This window comes from Squalius cephalus (genome assembly GCF_949319135.1).
Source record: "Squalius cephalus genome assembly, chromosome: 17".
Classification (NCBI taxonomy): domain Eukaryota; kingdom Metazoa; phylum Chordata; class Actinopteri; order Cypriniformes; family Leuciscidae; genus Squalius; species Squalius cephalus.
This window is the reverse complement of record NC_137138.1, coordinates 33,235,470-33,255,466: the sequence shown is the minus strand read 5'-3', so window position 1 is coordinate 33,255,466 and position 19,997 is coordinate 33,235,470. Positions and strand designations below refer to the sequence as shown.

Sequence of the window (19,997 nt, the reverse complement as noted above, 5' to 3'; positions counted from 1 at the left end):
CAAACTCCGTGTTTCTCAGCGACAGCCCAGAAACCTGACTGATCTAGAGAAGATCTGTGTGGAGGAGTGGGCCAAAATCCCTCCTGCAGTGTATGCAAACCTGGTGAAAAACTACAGGAAACGTTTGACCTCTGTAATTGCAAACAAAGGCTACTGTACCAAATATTAACATTGATTTTCTCAGGTGTTCAAATACTTATTTGCAGCTGTATCATACAAATAAATAGTTAAAAAATGTGATTTCTGGATTTTTTTTTTTAGATTATGTCTCTCACAGTGGACATGCACCTACGATGATAATTTCAGACCCCTCCATGATTTCTAAGTGGGAGAACTTGCAAAATAGCAGGGTGTTCAAATACTTATGTTCCTCAGTGTATATGCTATGTTAAAGTGGATGTGATGTGGGTTTTCTTCTGTTTTTTTTTATCTTACTCTCACACTCACTCACTCTCACTCACTTTTTTTCTCAGAATTGCAAGTTTACCTCTCAGATATAAACTCGCCATTATGAGAAAAAAAAGTCAGTCTTTTTCCCTCAGGACTTTATAACTCACATTTGCAAGTTTACATCTCACAATTCTGATAAAAGAAGACAAAATTGGCATAAAGGCATAAACTCGCAACTAAGAGAAAAAAGTCAGATTTATGAGAAATAAAGTCAGAATTGCAAGATATAAACTCTCTCTATATATATTAAAAATGATTAAAAAAAATCTATAAAAATTACTTCTCGCAATTGCGAGTTTATATCCCACAATTATCTTTTAATTACTTATTTTTTCCATGGCGGAAACAAGCTTCCATATTAAAGTGTGCTGAATTTACAAACACAAATTTATGGGAAAGTAAAATCTACTTTAATGGATTTTGGTGCAATTTAGTACATTTGAAATATATCAACTTTAAATGCAACTTACATGCAACTAACCTTAACCCTACTCTAATCCTGCACCTAAACCCAGACAGCAACATAGTGTCGGCCCAGCCTGGGCCACATCTGGTAAATGTGGATTCAACGCGTACCAGATGTGTGCCGGATCTGGGCCGACACTATGTTGCTGTCTGGAAAGGCCTCAATATACTCATGGCAACGTTTTTTTTTTGTTCTTTGCTTAGGGGTAAAAAGAAGTTCAAAATACGTGAGCAGCGATATACTGTTAGCGAACATCCGACGCCGCCAACACTGCTGAGAGCGAAGTTTAGATGAATATGTGCTGCACGCTTTTCTCTCAATTACAAAATAAACACACAACAAGAATGACAGTGGTGAGAAAACAGCAGTTAAGAAAGCATCGGATCATACATTTTTGCTCCGGCTCTGCAATTTAGGACTGTCATGTTGCATAATGTCATGTTGCATAATGCGGTCATGTTGCATAATGTTTATTTATAAAGCACTTTATGCAATAGATTGCAGCAGCTTTAAAGTATTAAACATGAAAAAAGTGTCAGTGTCTCTTTCAATTAGAATTACAAATTCAGTTTCTTCTATAAAGCAGCTCTCCAGTGACTCGTGTCTGACCTCGACGGAATGAAAAGAAATTAACTGGAGAAAGATTTCCCGTCAAAGAAGGCGGAGCTTACCTATTACGTAATCGCCACGGACCAATGGCAACGTTTCCGGAAAGTTCGCTTTGGCAAGCTGTTTCGAACTCCCAGCAAACTTTATTTTGGCATGATTTTGTTCGAAATTATGTCACAGCAGTTCGTTCTTCGATTTCGCTTGAAGTAAATCGGGGCCATAACCCTATAGTAAGTACATAAGTACTAAAATGTATAATTACACTGTAACACGGCCACCTTATAATAAAGAGTAATTAAATCATTGCTGCAAAACTTATCATTTCTAAATGTCAACGATTCTTAAATCCCACTGCATAAATCATCAGAGAAATGACTCATACTGACAAACAAATCACAGAGTCACTGCAGAAAAATGTGAAGGTAATATGTTAATGCCATAAACAAGACTTTAATTGTGTATGTCTTTTTGCAGTTATGTTGCATAACCACCTTCCACAGTGACAGTGTGAACAAGCTGGGTTCAGTATGGGTTCTTACCAAAAACTGTGATGAGATTGTCATGTTCTGAAGTAATAACGAGGAAGAGAAGATGAAAAAGTTTACTCTTAGAGAGATGCTACCTGAGGAGATCCGTCAGAGCCGTTCTCCTTCGTCTTCCTCTCCAGCCTCTTCTTCTTCTTATGCAATGGTTTGGATTCCAGGATCATCTCCTCCAGCTCAAATGTGGGGTCACAGTTTAGTCGTCGCCTCTGCCATCAAACAAATACTCATTTATACACAATGTCCCCATGAACAAATCAAAATCTTTTGGCAAGCACTACTATTTAAAAAAGAAGGGCACTTAATTGTATTGAATGTGCACTTATAGCGTACTTCAAATCTCATCATCACATTGTGAATGTCATCACATTAGGAACGCACAGATTGCAAAATATTGAAGCATGTGGCTGTAATAGTGCCAGAGCTTTTCTAAGATTCACTTCACTTGTGTTGAGCCAATTTTGGAATTCAGCATTTTTACAGTGCATTCCAAACAGCATAAATATTGCTTACGCAGGACACTTTACTGAAGGTAAAGCAATCACGGTAACCATGCTGAACTGTTGTTCCAAACAGACTAACCTCAGCAAATGAGCCTTCTAAAATGAATGTTCTTTTTTTGTAGGGGTCAACTGATGGCTCCCAAGATTCACTGCATCAAAACCTCTCAGTTAAGACCAATTATCATAAATCTGCACAAGTTTTGCAAAGTGTAACATAAATTAAGTTCAAATCAATCATATCTGGAAAGTCTACATGTGCATGTCTCTTTATTTGCAGTGTGTGTGTGTGTGTGTGTTATATACTGACATTAGGGAGGAAGCCAGGTGGGATTTGTTTGCTGAGCACAGCATCCCAATTGACATCAGAGAGGTATTCCAAGTCCTGGAGCTCCGAGAGACAGGAAATCCTCTTCTGAGCATCTACACACAACAGCTGACAACAGACGGAAACTTTTTCTTTTGGAATCAATGTTTCCTATGGTATTAGATAATGTATATTTCTTAATTGATCCTAAAAATAAATGCAATAAAGTAGGACTACGGTGTGATTAATGCTACCATTTGTAGGAGAGATTTGATCCCTGAAGACCAGGCCGCAGGGTAACAGGGGTGCGCTTTGTGGAAAGTTTGCAGGATCTCATTGGCTGGTGTGTTAGTGCGCATGATGTATGGCCTCTAAAGAGAGAACCCAGGGTGAAATCAGCCATGATGCAACAGTCAATGAAACGTCTACATTTGCTTTCCAGCTGATTCTCAGCAGCACTTGATGAGTCTTGTCGGTAACACTTTAGAATACTGTTGCTTCATTAATGAATAACTACACAGGAACAAATGAGTAACGCACTATTAACATTCTAGTAACTACGATTAACTAACAAGAAACTCTGATTAACGAATTAGTAAGTAATAGCGCTCAGTCAAATGTGGTAGTTCACTATTAGCTAATCAATAACTACTATTTTTTTCATGTCTCCCAGAGAACTACTATATACAGGTTCATAATTAACATGAATAATGCATAATTTATAATAAAAGGTACCAGTAACCCACTAGTAATGACTCAAGTGTTACTACATCCTTCTAAAGGAACTACTAAATATTTTTTATCAGTATTCTAAAGTAAAAAAAAATTGATAACTACCTGATAACTACCTAATATTGACTGAAGTCACTGTAAGCTTTTGAGATTTTTGTAAGATTTTGAATAGTAATTCCTTCTGATGGATTTGGTAACACTTTACTCATTACTAGTGTGTTCCCATGATCTTCACTTTAGAAAACTAATCCAAATAATTAGTAGTTCCTTTAGAAGGATGTAGTAACACTTACTATCCAAAACCTTACAAAAACCTCAAAAGCTTACAATGACTTCAGTCAATATTAGGGAGTTATCAAGCTTTTCACCTTAGAATACTGATCCAAATAATAAGCAATTTCTTTAGAAGGATGTAGTAACACTTGATTAATTACTAATGGGTTACTATTACCTTATATTACACATCATGCATTATTAATATTAATTATGAACCTGTATATAGTAGTTCTTAGTAGTCTTCAGTGAGGTATGAAAAATAGTAGTTACTGATTAGCGAATGGTGAACTACCACATCCGACTGAGCGCTATTACTTACTAATTTGTTAATCAGAGTTTCTTGTTAGTTACTAGAATGTTAACAGAGTGTACTTATTTGTTCCTGAGTAGTTATTCATAAATGAAGGAACAGTGTTCTAAAGTGTCACCGTCTTATCCTAATACTGATCTCAGATCAGATGGTTGAGAGTCCCTCACCTGTCCACGGAGAAGCTCATATGCAGTAATCCCTAAAGACCACCAGTCCACTGAGAAAGAGTAACCTGGGTGCGTTCCCTCGAACGACTGGAACAGTTCTGGGGCTGCAACAATAGAAAACACAACAGCAAAGATCATGCGAAAGTATATGAAGTACTGTTGTTTGTACAGAATTTGTTTCAGCATTTTCAAATGAATTTTATTAACAGAAGAAAGAACACTTTATCTGATAAAAACTGTGAAAACTACTTTCCTATAACATTTAAGAATTTGTCAATGAAGAGTAAAATAAGGAACCTTTGACTGAAGTTGTTTAACCACACAAATAAAGCATGACTAGAAGTCGTTCAGTGCTAAAGAGAAGTATGAAAGCTCTCACCCATGTATGGCTTTGTCCCTGCAATAGATGTGGCTTTTAAGTCTTTCTTCACAATAGCAGCTATGTTAAAATCTGTCAGGTGAGCATGACCTGCAAAGAAGAGATAAACACTAAATAAAAGCAGTTACACGGATGCTTACAGAGACTTTCCTGAGATTTATAGTCTCACGCTAATGGCATCCCAATTTGCATTTGCTGGTGATGGGAAAGTACTGTACATACTGCTGAGTACGTTAACATCATAGAATCAATATCTCTTGATACCTGCAAGGTCTATAATATCTGGAGATAGCTATCTGTTAGCATTCCCATTCATCTCAATGGCACTGGCTCATTTGGAGCAGGACTGGAAGTATGTGACACTCATGATTTTGTCTTGGCCCAGGGGCACTTAGTTTTCTATACAGATTTCATTATTATTATTATTATTATTAAATGATAATATTTTTTATAATGCCGTCAGACCTTCACCCTGTGGTCGGACCTCTCCTTTCTACGAGCCGGAGTGTCCTTAGAACGAGTGTCCAGGCATGTTGTTGTCTCAACAGATGCCTCTGCCACGGGCTGGGGTGCCATGTGCAATCGACATGCTGCTGCGGGCTCCTGGACAGGACCCCAGCACCTTTGGCATTTCAATTCCCTTGAGTTGCTGGCAGTACATTTGACTTTGCACCGTTTTCGAACGTTGCTTAAGGACCAACACATACTAGTCCATCAACCGACAAGGTGGTCTGCGCTCCCGCCGTATGTCGCAACTCACCCACCATCTCCTCTTATGAAGTCAGAAGCATCTGAGGTCGCTTCGAGCCTTTTACATTCCGGGAGAGCTGAATCGTGTAGCTGACGAGCTCTCACGATTTCGGCCACATCCCGGGGAATAAAGATTCCATCCCAAGACGGTTCAGCTGATTTGGGATCTGCTTGCCTCCCCAGACACTTCCCACTGACGCTGGTTTTATTCCCTGACCAAGGGGACCCTCAGCTCGGGTGCACTAACACACAGCTGGCCACGGGGCCTCCGCAAGTATGCGTTTCCCCCAGTAAGCCTTCTTGCACAGATCCTGTGCAAGATCAGGGAGGATCCTTCTGGTTGCGCCTCATTGGCCCACCCGGACTTGGTTCTCCGAACTGGTGCTCCTCGCGACAGCCCCTCCCTGGCCAATTCCTCTGAGGAAGGACCTCCTTTGTGGGTGCCCCCTCTGGCACCCACGTCCCGATCTGTGGAACATGCGCATGTGGGTTCTGGAGAGGACGCGGCAGGAGACACGCCTGTCCATGAGACACACCTATGCTCTGAAGTGGAACCTCTTTGTCACCTGGTGTTCTTCTCGCCGAGAAGATCCCAGGAAATGCCCGATCAGGTTGGTGCTCTCCTTCCTCTAAGAAGGGTTGGAACGAAGGCTGTCTCCTTCCACCCTGAAGGTTTGGGTGGCTGTGATCTCTGTGCACCATGACCTTGTGGAGTCAAAAACGATGGGACAGCATGACCTGGTTGTCAGGTTCCTGAGGGGGGCAAGGAGACTAAATCCTCCTCACTCTCCTCTTATACTCTCTTGGGACCTCGCAGTGGTCTTATCAGCCCTGCAGAGAACTCCCTTTGAGTCATTGTCATCAGTTGAGCTTAAGTTCCTGTCAATAAGACAGCGCTCCTGGTTGCTTTGGCCTCCATCAAGAGGGTAGGGGACCTGCAGGCATTTTCGGTTGACGAAGCGTGCCTAGAATTTGGGCCGGCTAACTCTCATGTGATCTTGAGACCCTGGCCTGGATACGTGCCCAAGGTTCCCACCACTCCTTTCAGGGATCAGGTGGTGAACCTGCAAGCGCTGCCCTCGGAGGAGGCAGACCCAGCCATGGCACTGCTCTGTCCAATACACGCCCTCCGTGCTTATGTAGACAGAACGTATTGTTTCAGGACCTCAGACCAGCTCTTTGTCTGTTTTGGTGGGAAGCTGAAGGGAAAGGCTCTCTACAAGCAATGGTTGTCTCACTTAGTGGACGCCATCGTCTTGGCTTACCAGACGCTGGGTCGACCATGCCCCATGCTTACCATTGCCGGAAGCTAGTTATTTTAGTCGATAAAGTTTTAAATATGGATATTTTTCTTACATGAACGCATCGCTTCGCTTCAGAAGGCCTTTATTAACCCCCCAGAGCTGTGTGGAGAACTTTTATCATGGATGGATGCGCTTTTATGGACTTAAAACAGAAACGGCCATTTACTGCCATTATAAAGCTTGGAAGAGACAGGACATTTTTTAATATAACTCTGATTGTATTTGTCTGAAAGAAGAATGTCATATAAACCTAGGATGGCTTGGGGGTGAGTAAATCATGGGGTAATTTTCATTTTTGGGTGAACTAACCCTTTAAGCGATTCAGAACCATCAAGGCGAACAGAGAGCATCTGGAGTTTCTCAGCTGAAGGAAAAAATCCATTATTTATCGACTTTAATATATCGGCTTGATAACGTTAACATTAAAAATTACCATTTATCAGCCAATACCGATATGGTGGACGATATATTGTGCATCCCTACCCCTTTATAGCCTTGCTTCTTGGGTTTCATATACAACATGCTTGCATTACAACAGTAATCCCCCATTCTACAATATATACAGCCCAGCTTTGTCTCAATATTGAGGTTGAAACAGCACCTTCCAGAATCTACTCCTTCCTTTCTGCCCTGATAAAACAGTTTGGTTTGATTTGTGGGACTGTTGCTCTACTCTTTCCTGGTAATGAGATGACTTTAATTGTGGTGAGCAGCGAAGGAAATAACAGTGACCGGAGTGAGAGGGCCAAAGTCAGCCGCTCACCTTGATGAAGATCTGCCATCGCCACAGGCTGTGAGAAAACTAGAGCAGATGCTGTGTATATCTGAGTGTGTATGATAAGACACAGAAGGAAGGGGCACATGGGATTTTCTTTTTATCTATGCATATGCATATGTGTCCCTATATTATAGAGAGAGTAGATGAGAGTGGATGTGTGCAGTGTTGATATCAATGTAAAACAGCTTCATACAGGAGCTGCATTATTTACACACCAACAATGGACCTCATAGTTAATTATGTCTTTTTGAGATATTGAATGTAGATTGATAAGGGTAAAAAAATGATTCCAGCAAATTTTGAATTACTTTCCTAATGCAATGTATATAATTATGAAATGGTTATCGAATTTGTGTGCCTGTCACTGCTTGTGTAACATCAGTAGTTCATTAGAATGTTAAACTATTTACCTATACTAATCAACAATAGACCTTAAAGTACGGTGGCGCAGTAGTGCAGATCACAACGGAATTTAAAAAAACCATAACATAAGTTCACAACACAACGAAATCAAGCCACAACACAACAGAAACAAGCCACAACACAACAAAATCAAGCCACAACACAACAAAATCAAGCCACAACAAAACAGAATCAAGCCACAACACAACAAAATCAAGCCACAACACAACAAAATCAAGCCACAACAAAACAGAAACAAGCCACAACACAACAAAATCAAGCCACAACACAACAAAATCAAGCCACAACACAACAAAATCAAACCACAACAAAACAAAATCAAACCACAACACAACAAAATCAAACCACAACAAAACAAAATCAAGCCACAACAAAACAAAATCAAGCCACAACAAAACAGAAACAAGCCACAACACAACAAAATCAAGCCACAACACAACAAAATCAAGCCACAACACAACAAAATCAAACCACAACACAACAAATCAAACCACAACAAAACAAAATCAAGCCACAACAAAATGAAATCAAGCCACAACAAAACTAAATCAAGCCACAACACAACGGAAATAAGCCACAACACAACAAAATCAAGCCACAGCAAAACGAAATCAAGCCACAACACAATGGAAAAAAGCCTCAACACAACAAAATCAAGCCACAACACAATAAAATCCAGCCACAACACAACGAAATAAAGCCACAACACAACGGAATCAAGCCACAACACAATGAAATAAAGCCACGACACAATGAAATAAAGCCACAACACAAAGGAAATACTCCCAACCACTAGAGGGCTCTCGGAGCGCTGTAAAGTTAGTTTTCTTTACCACTGTTCTATAGAGTCGGCAGTCTTACAAAGTTGTGTTGTGGCTTGTTTTTGTTGTGTTGTGGCTTGGTTTCGTTGTGTTGTGGCTTGATTTCGTTGTGTTGTGGCTTGATTTCATTGTGTTGTGGCTTGATTTTGTTTTGTTGTGGTTTGATTTTGTTTTGTTGTGGTTTGATTTTGTTGTGTTGTGGCTTGATTTTGTTGTGTTGTGGCTTGGTTTCGTTGTGTTGTGGCTTGATTTCATTGTGTTGTGGCTTGATTTCGTTGTGTTGTGTCTTGTTTATGTTGTGTAGTGGCTTGTTTCCGTTGTGTTGTGGCTTGATTTCATTTTGTTGTGGCTTGATTTCATTTTGTTGTGGCTTGATTTCGTTGTGTTGTGTCTTGTTTATGTTGTGTAGTGGCTTGTTTCCGTTGTGTTGTGGCTTGATTTCATTTTGTTGTGGCTTGATTTCATTGTGTTGTGCACTACTGCGCCATCGTATTAAAGGGATAGTTTATCCAAAATGTTTAATTCTGCCATCATTTTCTCAACATGATGTAATTTCAGAATTGACTTTCTTTCTTATGCGAAACATTTTTTGTCCATACAGTGGAAATCAAGGGTTACCAAAAGGTAGGACGGAACTGCGGAATCCAATCATAAAAACGGTATTTACTGTATAACGCGGAAGATTCTGAGAGTCACTTCACCAGCATTTTACTGTTTCATTTGAGAAAAACGTTATATCATAAACACACTAGGGGCCCTATTTTAACGATCTGAAACGCAAGTATCAAGCGCGAAACGCAAGTTGCTTTGTGGGCGGGTCTTGGGCGCTGTTGCTATTATACCGGCAGGATAAATGACTCTTGCGCCCGACGCAAATCTAAAATGGGTTGGTCTGAAGTAGCTTCATTACTCATAGGTGTGGTTTGGGCGTAACATGGAATAAACCAATCAGAGCATCATCTCACATTCCCTTTAAGAGCAGGCGCACTTTTCCATGGCGGATTGCTATTATAACGGCGGATTTGCCAGGCGCACGCCAGGAGCGGTTCACAGTCGAGGAGACCGATGTTCTCGTCAGGGCCGTAAAACACAGAGAAGTGACATTGGGGATGGGAGAAACACAACCAAATTAGCTTCAGTTAAACAGGCGTATAATAATTTGGGTAAATGTGTAAGCTAGATTTATGCCTATTTTTCACATCTTCATGGACACAACAATGATTTCCCTCGTGTGTTAATATTTTTCCTTGAAATAATGTATGATTTGCAAAAATGAAAACGGCTGCTTCTGTGTAGATGAGAGAATCAAAGTGTATGCGCGTTGTGCACACGCTACATTGATTATGGCCAAGCATGTGCCCTTAAAATAGCATATGAATAATATGCGCAACGCGCCACTGACTTTAGACTAGGTTTTTCCTGGTCAGTGGTGGAATTGTTTTCTAAACCTGCAAAATATCATCAAGGAACGTTTGCGCCGAAACACGCCTCCTCTTTGCGCTGAACCGCCCAGGGAGCGCAAGTTCATTCACAAGTTTACCGGCGTGCGTCTGTGGAGGGAAAAGTCCGCTGTGCGCGGGAGCAAAATAGGAATGATACATGCGTCGGTGTACAAAGTCAATTGCGCTGGGTGCAAAATAGGGCCCAGGGACTCAAAGGTCTTTACGGCACCTCGTCAAAATAAAAGTTAGGTTTGACTTGAAGAAATTGTGACAGAAATGTATTACTGTTGTACAATAGAATTTAGCCACATCTCAATGTAATTATAATACTAACACTAATAATAATACATTTGTTATTAAAACTATATATTTTTAAATAAAAGTTTAATTTCATATGTCTATCTATCTATCTATCTATCTATCTATCTATCTATCTATCTATCTATCTATCTTAGTAGCAGAATTGACTTTTGAGAATTGAGAAAGGACCATTTAAAAGACAGAATAGAAGAATTAGTGAGACTCAATAAATTATTAATAATTTACTTGTATTTTGTGAATATTAAGTAATCAATAAAAATGTGACTGTAGTCTGATTATGAGTATTTTAAAACGTAATATAACTGTCACACGCTGACTTGACTTGATTATCCACAAACAATGAGGCTTGAAGCAGATGAACATATGAAAACTAACAAGATGCAATAAAAACAAGGAAACAGGAACTAAACCACAGGAAGAGAACATAGACACAGCAAGACAACAGAATAACAAAATAAGAGTCCATGAAACAGTGACACAGGGAATCGTGATAATAATAATTTTTGGACTCTTTTGATTGTTTAATCAAGATTACATATAATCAGTTAATACCCATCATATGGACATGGTATTCCAGCAGTATAATCTATGATTAAAAAATGTGTTGTGTGTGAACGAAGCATAATGGCATTTGTCCTGCTCTTCTTTCCCTCCCTCCTTCATAACTGTGTCTTTCTCTCTCATGTCAGAATGCAGAAAGTGTTTTTCAACTCTCTCAGTGTGTGTGCGTGGTCTTGACTACTGCAGTATAAGCAATGGAGGCAACGTATGTTTTATTCCTCAGGATATAAACACCCATGTGTCCACTGAGCTGTGGAGAGCACCTCCTCTAGACGTGAGGTCTGCAGGAGTCAGCGGTTTACCGACACCCTCCAGGGGTTCAAAAGAGCACTGGTCTGTGTTTGTAAGCCGAGCAGATTGCCTTAAAAAGCATTTTGACTTCCAAATATCTGTCTGATTTTCAGTCAAAAGCATATGGATGTTTTGCCATAGGCTTCATCAGCAGTAGGCAGTCTTCATTTACTCACCTTGATAATGTTTCAAAACTTGTATGACTTTCTTTCTTCTGTGAAACGTAAAAGAGTATATTTTGTGAAATGTCTAAAATATGCTATTTTTTTGTCCATACAATGCAAGTCAATGTCACCAAAACTTTTTACCAACTTTCTTAAAAATATCTTCTTTTCCATAAAACAAAGCACATGATACAGGGTTAAAACAACATGACGGTGAGTAAATGATGACAGAATTTACATTTGTGGGTGAACTAACCTTTTTGTCACAAAAAGTATGAATGCTTCATTGATGTAAAATGCATTTGCTGTGTGAAAGGGTGCTTTAAAACGTAATTTTGAGTTACTATGCTACAATGATGGTATCAGTTGGTATATTTTTATATATATACCACTGTATTTAATAATTACATGATTTTCCAAGGGACATATCAAATAAATCTTCATATAACGCAAACAACTTGCACTGCAAAAATAACTTTTAATCAGTTTTATTATTTTGTTCCTCAAAACATAGATTTTTTTTTTTTTTTGGAGAAGCAATATTTAAAGTAAAATAACAAAACTTGATCACAGAATTGTGCGTTTAAGTATTCTTCTTACACCATTGACTAATTATGGTCATACATTTTCTTATATTTATATTTTTGTTTATGTTTTTGATATTATTAAAGTTATGTTTAACATTGGCCGGTTCCCGCCTCATTATTCCCCTATCAACAAACCTTGTGGTTCCAACACCCGGAAGGAAGGAGGGATGAGCTGTCAAAAGCCCTTTTCACAAAGAGATTCCGGGAAATACATCGATAATTTGTCAGGGGATTGTTTGATTTTGGTTGATTCACACTGCCAGTGATTTTCCGGAATCTGTGCGCACTTTCACACACATCCCGTAAAGACATGTGACATTGATGTGACTTAGTCTCCACAGCGTCTTAAGTTTTCTTATGATCTGCGATTTCTCTCTCGAGAGAGAGAAACCACGCTCGTGCATTTTTTTCTGATTTGAACCATAAACTAGCGCATCACGTACCATTTCACAAAGCTGGCGAACGATCTCAGCTTCAGTGTCATCACCACGACACACCCCTTACGGCATTGATTACGGCTTTTGTTCACAAAGGCCGCGTTCTTTGACTAATCCCGGCAATGTTACTAGGTCCCCATTCCGGAATCGATCCTGAAATCAATCCCGGGACGTGTTTGCGTTCACACAGAAGGCACTCTGGCAATTTTCTGGGATCAACGCACTGTGTGAAAGGGGCTAATGAGTCTGTGGTGCTGTGTGAAATCCACCAGATGGCAGTGTGTTTTGGGAACTGGACCCAGATTTTTTCCCCCTCTTTCATCTCTCTTGCCTTTGTCCCTCCTCATCTTCTGTCTCCTTTTCTCTTGCCTCATCAGTCCTTACCCCCAGGTGCTGTGGCCACCATGGTGCCCCACCAGTGGAGGAGAGAAGGGAGAAAAGTGCAGTGTCATTTTGGCAAGCAGGACGAGGCCGAGAGCCAGGTGTCGTGATTACTAATGAGCGTCACCTGTGCCGCACCAGCCTCGTATCTCACGGAGGAGCTACGAAAGCATAAAAGGAGGAGCGACGACAGTGAAGGATGAGAGAGGACCAGGCCTGGACATTATGTTATGTTTTGTTTATGTGAGTGCATAACGGACGACTGCCGCCTTTACTTTCGTTTTGTGTTTATTTATGTATTAAAGTCTGTTAAATGTTCGCCTGTTGCTGACTCCTTCTTCCCACAACATCTAACCTTGTTACACTGGTGCCGAAACCCAGGAGCAAGAAGGAACACGCTGTCAAAGAGCCCTCGCCACTTTGGGGGATCTGGGTGCCATCGAGCAGGGCTGTGCAGAGTCTGCCGCCATGGCCACTTGAGGTGGTGGATATATATTTCAGATTTCAGTATTTCCCCATTCAAATAGATAGGTGTGGGTCCAAAACAGCTACCCAGAGGCATTGCAAATATGGCCACAGAGTGGAACGACTTTCCTTCAAAGGGATTTTGTCAAAGTCAAAAAACGTAAAATCTCTATGGCATTCTGGTCTCTAAGGGCCTGTTTACACCTAAGATTAAGATGCGTTTTAGTCGATCGGATCACAAGTGGACGACGCTAAATACAGGTGTAAACGGGGTCTAAAACTTTTTGTGCTCGTCCACTTTCCACCATTCCCAGAGGAATTTGAAAACACATTCGACCGGATTGCTTTTGTAGTGTAAAAACTCATGGACGAACTCGCTGCCGGTCGTCTGGGTTCTGGAGGGGCGGCTGTGGTCCGTGAGGGAGCGGAGGAGTCACCGTTGTTCGCCGTGGGTCGGAGCCTGGTGCCGTCCGCCATGATGGGGAGGAGCAGGGAACGGGGGACTCCTGCCGGCTGCTCGAATGAGGAGGGCCGAGAGCCGTGGGAACGGAGCGAGGATATGAGCGTCACCTGCACGCCACACCAATCTTGAGTCCCACCGACGACCTCCGGAAGTATAATAGGAGGAGTGACGACAGTGAAGGACAAGAGAGGACTAGTTCTGCCGCTTTACTTTTGTAAGGAGCAGCCGCTTTTATTTTGCTCTCTTGTTTATGTATATTTTATTATTAAAGTTATGTTTAATGTTCACCGGTTCCAGCCTTTTTCTTCCCTAGGAAAAAGGTTTTTTATCCATTCTGTCCCCTGATGGAGTTTTGTTTCCTTGCCACTGTCGCCTTTGGCTTTTGGCTTGCTTAGTTGGGGACATATAACATTTAATATTCAACAATATTATTGATCTGCCTGCTTTAGGTTTATTAGAAATTGTTTATCAAATGAGGCAGCAAAGATATATTTCCACTCTATGATTCTTTCTCATGTCACATATTGTTTGACAAGTTGGTCAAATACACATTCTATAGTCCTAAAACCATTAGAATCACTATACAAACAAGCACTTAAAATTTTAGATAAAAAACAATTCAGCTTTCATCATTGTCACATTTTAAATAAGTATAACTTGTTTAACTGGGAAATTCTAATCAATTTTAAAAATGTTTGTTTAGTTTATAAGATCATGCATGGTTTGGCTCCTCCTCCTTTGGCTGATTTTATTAAATTTAAATCTGTTGAAAACAGAATTACAAGAGGAGCAATTAGAGCGGATTGTACAATTCCACGTAGGAAAACATCGTTTGGCCAAGCTGTTTTCTCATACAGAGCTTCACATCAGTGGAATACTGTACCTCACTCAATTAGAGAGTGCTCAACATTTAACTCTTTTAAGCTTAATCTTAAGAAATGGTTTCTTCATAACCAACAATGTGAACATTAATGCTGCTCCTCTATTATTATTATTATTAATCTTATTATTAATTTTATTATAGACCTAATCAGTCATATTTAACTCATAACAATTTTTTCTATTGTGTGTATATTGTCTTTTTTGTATAATGTTCTTAATTGTATTTTATTGAGGTGTTTACAAGTTCTAGATTTATGATTGTTGTAGTGTATTGTTGTAATGTTTAACCTTTTTTCTTTTTTATAGTTTAGAGCCTAATAACATCAGGCAAAGGGACTACCAATGAAAACTAGCCTTCGGGCTAATTTGGGTACATTTACATTTATGAATGTTAATTAATGTACACTGTCCCTTTTCTAAAAAAAAAAAAAAAAAAAAATTGACACCATTATATGAGAACTGAACTGAGCTGGGCGATAACATCACTGTTTTCTCCAGAGCGGCTATATTTATAAATGAACTAAATTAGTACATGTACATATAAATTCTGATATTGATTTTAAATTATTAAATTAATATTAATTTAAATGTTCAAATAAATCACAACCCCACATAAACAACCGAGCATTGGCAACCCAAAATAAACCAAAATAAATCAAATACTTCAAAAATTGAGTTCACTCAGAGCAAGTGTGAAATGGAGAGGCAATACATAAGGGTCATAAAAGTAAGTGTCAAAGCTACAATAACTGTTTAGTGTTCACAGGCCTTCAGTGCTGTGTGATGAAAGCAACTGTTCGCTCTTTCCAAGATATACTGTCTTCATAATCTATCTGAAATGACTGCTCTGAGACCAGTGACATTAATCTGTACAGACAGAAGCAATCCTAGATCACAAAACCTCCTCTGATATGTTCTTCAGCACAGGAGCAGATGTTTACCTTAGGGCTTATATTTAAAGGACAGAAATGGTAGGTGATGCTTGTCTAGATAAATGATTCTCCAATCTGTCCTGGAGACATCACACAACTGCATGACTCAGATGTTTCTAACACCAAATGGATAAGGATAAGGGAGACATGTAGTTCTGAACTAAATCCTCATCCAAAGCGCCGTTAGAGTGTGCATCAACATAAGAATTTGGGACACACCAATTCTAATATCAGAAACAATTTAAGGGCAGATAATATGAAAATTGGGATGTAGGGTCCGATACCACAGGCAAAAATGCCACATTAAAATGTGCACCATAGAAAGAGCTCAAAAGTTTGCATACACCTTGCAGAATCTGCAAAATGTTAATTATTTTAACAAAATAAGAGGAATCAAATAAAATGCATGTTATTTTTGATTTAGTACTGTCCTGAATAAGATATTTTACATAAAAGATGTTTACATATAGTCCACAAGACAAATAAATAGCTGAATTTATAAAAATGACCTTGTTCAAAAGTTTACATACCCTTGATTCTTAATACTGTAACTGTTGTTACCTGGATGATCCACGGCTGTTTTTTCTTTTCTTTTTCTTTTGTGATGGTTGTTTTTGAGTCCCTTGTTTGTCCTGAGCAGTTAATAAGTTAATAAGTTAATAAGCCCAATATATATTTTCACACTGAGGACAATTGACTGTCAAACACAATTAGACTATTAAAAAAGGATCAAACATTCACTGATGCAACAGAACGAAAACATGATGCATTAAAGGGATACTCCACTTGTTTTGGAAATAGGCTCATTTTACAACTCCCCCAAAGTTAAACAGTTTTACCGTTTTCGAATCCGTTCAGCCGGACTCCGGGTCTGGCGGTACCACTTTTAGCATAGCTTAGCATTGATCATTGAATCGGACAGGACCATTAGCATCTTTCTCAAAAAAATGACCAAAGAGTTTCGATATTTTTCCTATTTAAAACTTGACTCTTCTGTAGTTACATCGTGTACTAACACCGAAGGAAAATGAAAAGTTGCTGATATGGCTAGGAACTATACTCTCATTCCTGTGTAATAATCAAGAAACTTTGCTGCCGTACCATGAGTCCAGCAGGCGTAATGATATGACGCAGCGCCTGAAAATAGTTCCCAACTCTGTAACTTCCAACGTGACCGGGACTAAGTTTGTCTAACCTATTAGACAATCGTCATATCATTACGCCTGCTGCACCCATGGTATGGCAGCAAAGTTTCTTGATTATTACGCAGGAATGAGAGTGTAGTTCCTAGCCATATCAGTCTAGAAAATCGCAACTTTACATTTTCCGTCGGTCTTAGTACACGATGTAACTACAGAAGAGTCAAGTTTTAAATAGGAAAAATATCGAAACTCTTTGGTCATTTTTTTGAGAGAGATGCTAATGGTCTTGTCCGGTTCAATGATCTATGCTAAGCTATGCTAAAAGTTGTACCGCCAGACCCAGAGATCGGCTGAATGGATTCGAAAATGGTAAAACTCAAATGTTTAACTCTGGGGGAGTTGTAAAATGAGCCTGTGTGCAAAAAAAGTGGAGTATCCCTTTAAGAGCCGGGGGGTGAAAACTTTTTGAATTTGAAGATCAAGGTAAATTGTAATTAATTTGACTTCCGGGGAACATGTAAGTATCTTTTGTTGTTTCCGAAGGGCAGTACTAAATGAAAAAAATCTGATATTTAAACAAAATAAGAAACATTTGGACATCTTCATCCTGTTTAAAAGTTTTCACTGCAGTTTTAAGGAGAAAATACTCAGCAATGGTGTCGACTTATGAATTTACACATGGTTTGTCTTAAAGCATATTAAAAACACCACATAGACACATAAACAACATTAAAAGCATTTGGATTTTCACCACAGGAGGACATTTAGCTGATTCTGCAAGGTGTAGCCTATGTAAATTTTTGAGCACGACTGTATATTTAGGTGCATAAAAAATGTAATTTTTTGCTAGTTTTGAAATACTCAATGCAAAGCTTGTAATGCGATTGAGCTGAGTGGTTTGGTTCATGGCTTAGAATAACTCTTTACTGAAGATTAATATTTCCAGAACCTAGGATACTGAAAAATGATGTGGTCATTGTTTCTTCCCACACAAAAGAGTATAAGAGAGAATAACAGATGCTGAGAGAGAAAAACTCACAAGGCCTCTCTGTAGTTTTCAACCTCCTGCTGTGTGTTTGTTTAGGGATGAAGTCATAGCCATATTCATATTTATATTTTAATTAAAAATTATGCAGTTTGCTTTTTCTCCCTGACAACACTGGTCAGCCAACTCTGTGTGAAGCAAGAACGTCTCTCTGCCATAAATAACATTCAATACCTTTTTGCAAAACTTTCTGTCGCAGCTGAATACCATGAACAAAAATCAGCAGACTTTCCTTCAAAGGGATTTTGTCAAAGTCAAAAGAACAAAAAACAATCCCTATAGCATTCTGGTCTCTAAGGCCCTGTTCACACCTGGTGTTAAGATGTGTTTTGGTCGATCGGATCACAAGTGGACGACTCTAAATACAGGTGTAAACGGGTCTCAAATGTTTTGAGCTCGTCCACTTCCTCCACTTCCAGATGTAGTTGAAAACACATTCGACCGGATTGCTTTCGTAGTGTAAAAGCTCATGAGATCGAATGTGTTCAAACAGCCACTAAAAGTCCATCTACTGACCGAATGTGTGAACATTATGAGAAGAGATCTAGCCAGACTGGATTTAAACTTGATCAGCTGAAGAGCCAAGTTTGGTTTGAAGAGAAAATGTACCAAGCACAATGTTCTCTCAGCATTCCTGATTTCTAACACACACACTCACAGCGTTCGGCTGATCTTGCAGCTTCAGAGCAGAAACTAAAGTTGATGCTCTCCGTGTTTTTCTTTCGTGTTCATATGTAAATTGCGTGAGCTTATTTTGTCCAATCAGATTGAAAGATCTGAAAAAGCCCATATATTTACCCACCCATAGACCCTCCCCTCGAAGAAATTAAAACACCAGGTGTAAACGGCAATGTGTCTCCCTTAAACAGGGCCTATATGGCTGAGGCCTTTCCTTTAATGTACTCTAAATCTATGGGGTTTGTTTTATCACCCGTTTTAACGCCTCTTCTCAAGACGCTGTATGATTTGAATAACTGAATAACTATGATTTTTCATGTCTGACATGAAAGGTACCTCTGAAGTGCATTTTTTTTTCAAGTCAAATTGAGCAATGGTAATAGTAATGCTCGTCTTAACAAAAAGCACTAGCGTGATGGTAATGTACAGTATCTGTGGGACTTACCGTGCTCGTCCAGTAAAATGTTGTCTGGCTTAATGTCTCTGTGAACAAATAAATAAAATTCAGTTAGAACAAATGTTCTGTTGACTTGTCAAGCTAACAATTCATCTGGATACAGCAGAAAACAAGTAAAGCATTACATTAACGTCAGTTGTAAAATGAAGAGGCACTCATGCCTCATTTGTGTGGTCTGTTGGTGAGTTGTAGAGCTTTCCAGTCCAGTAATATGAGGATATATTTCATTTAGGATGCTCCCTATGTAGGCAGTAGGCAGTGAGAAAGCTCTTTAGGTTTTGGAACAGAGCAAGACAAGCAAGAACATCAAAGCAACAAACCCAAAACACACTTCTACCCATTTATTGTTCTGCTAAATGGGAATCCACCGACTAATTAACGTCAACTTTGTATATCAAAGTGAGGAGATGCTATGGACAGTTCTCAAGTTTTCTCCAAAAATCAGAAGTCAGATACGGGTGAGCCCACAGGTAAGAAAGGTCAAATGTGTTGAGTTTAATTAGCTGACATTTGCACAGTGCTACAGTGTATCAGCAACACACATTACACCAGGTTTATATCGTTTCTGCACCAAGTCTATTTTTGCTGTGCTGCACATGCTGAATTAAAGAGATTGTGCGCATAAAAAAAAGAGCATGGCTCATTGACATGTAATGAAGTAATTTCTCCATAGATGCATATAATTGAACTTTACTGTTTCACAGTCAACATTCGGGGTTTGCCCAGGGAAAACTAAAACCTTACCTCACATTTAGATAAACAAGCATAATGGATGGCACTCGTCTCTTTGTGAGAAACATAAAGTTCTTTATTACCCGCAGGATATCTTGTATAAAGATTTAAATGCAAAAGAAAAGGCTGTCTCTCATGATAGGCTGTTTTTGTCAATTCTAAGTTTTATCTTTAAATATTTGTGATTTTAACATAAGAAAAGA

The 19,997-nt window shown here is 39.3% G+C and overlaps 1 protein-coding gene across 1 annotated transcript in view; it reads right to left on the bottom strand.

Annotated features, from left to right (window-relative positions):
* Window positions 1–19,997, bottom strand: part of stk32a (serine/threonine kinase 32A) — a 77,019-nt gene that overhangs the window by 16,565 nt on the left and 40,457 nt on the right. The window contains exons 6-11 of the mRNA XM_079847091.1: window positions 19,051–19,088; window positions 4,739–4,828; window positions 4,360–4,463; window positions 3,129–3,245; window positions 2,878–3,003; window positions 2,148–2,276 (exon numbers count right to left, since the gene is read on the bottom strand). Of these exons, the coding sequence (XP_079703217.1) occupies window positions 2,148–2,276; window positions 2,878–3,003; window positions 3,129–3,245; window positions 4,360–4,463; window positions 4,739–4,828; window positions 19,051–19,088 (604 nt within the window). The remainder of the gene's footprint in view (window positions 1–2,147; window positions 2,277–2,877; window positions 3,004–3,128; window positions 3,246–4,359; window positions 4,464–4,738; window positions 4,829–19,050; window positions 19,089–19,997) is intronic.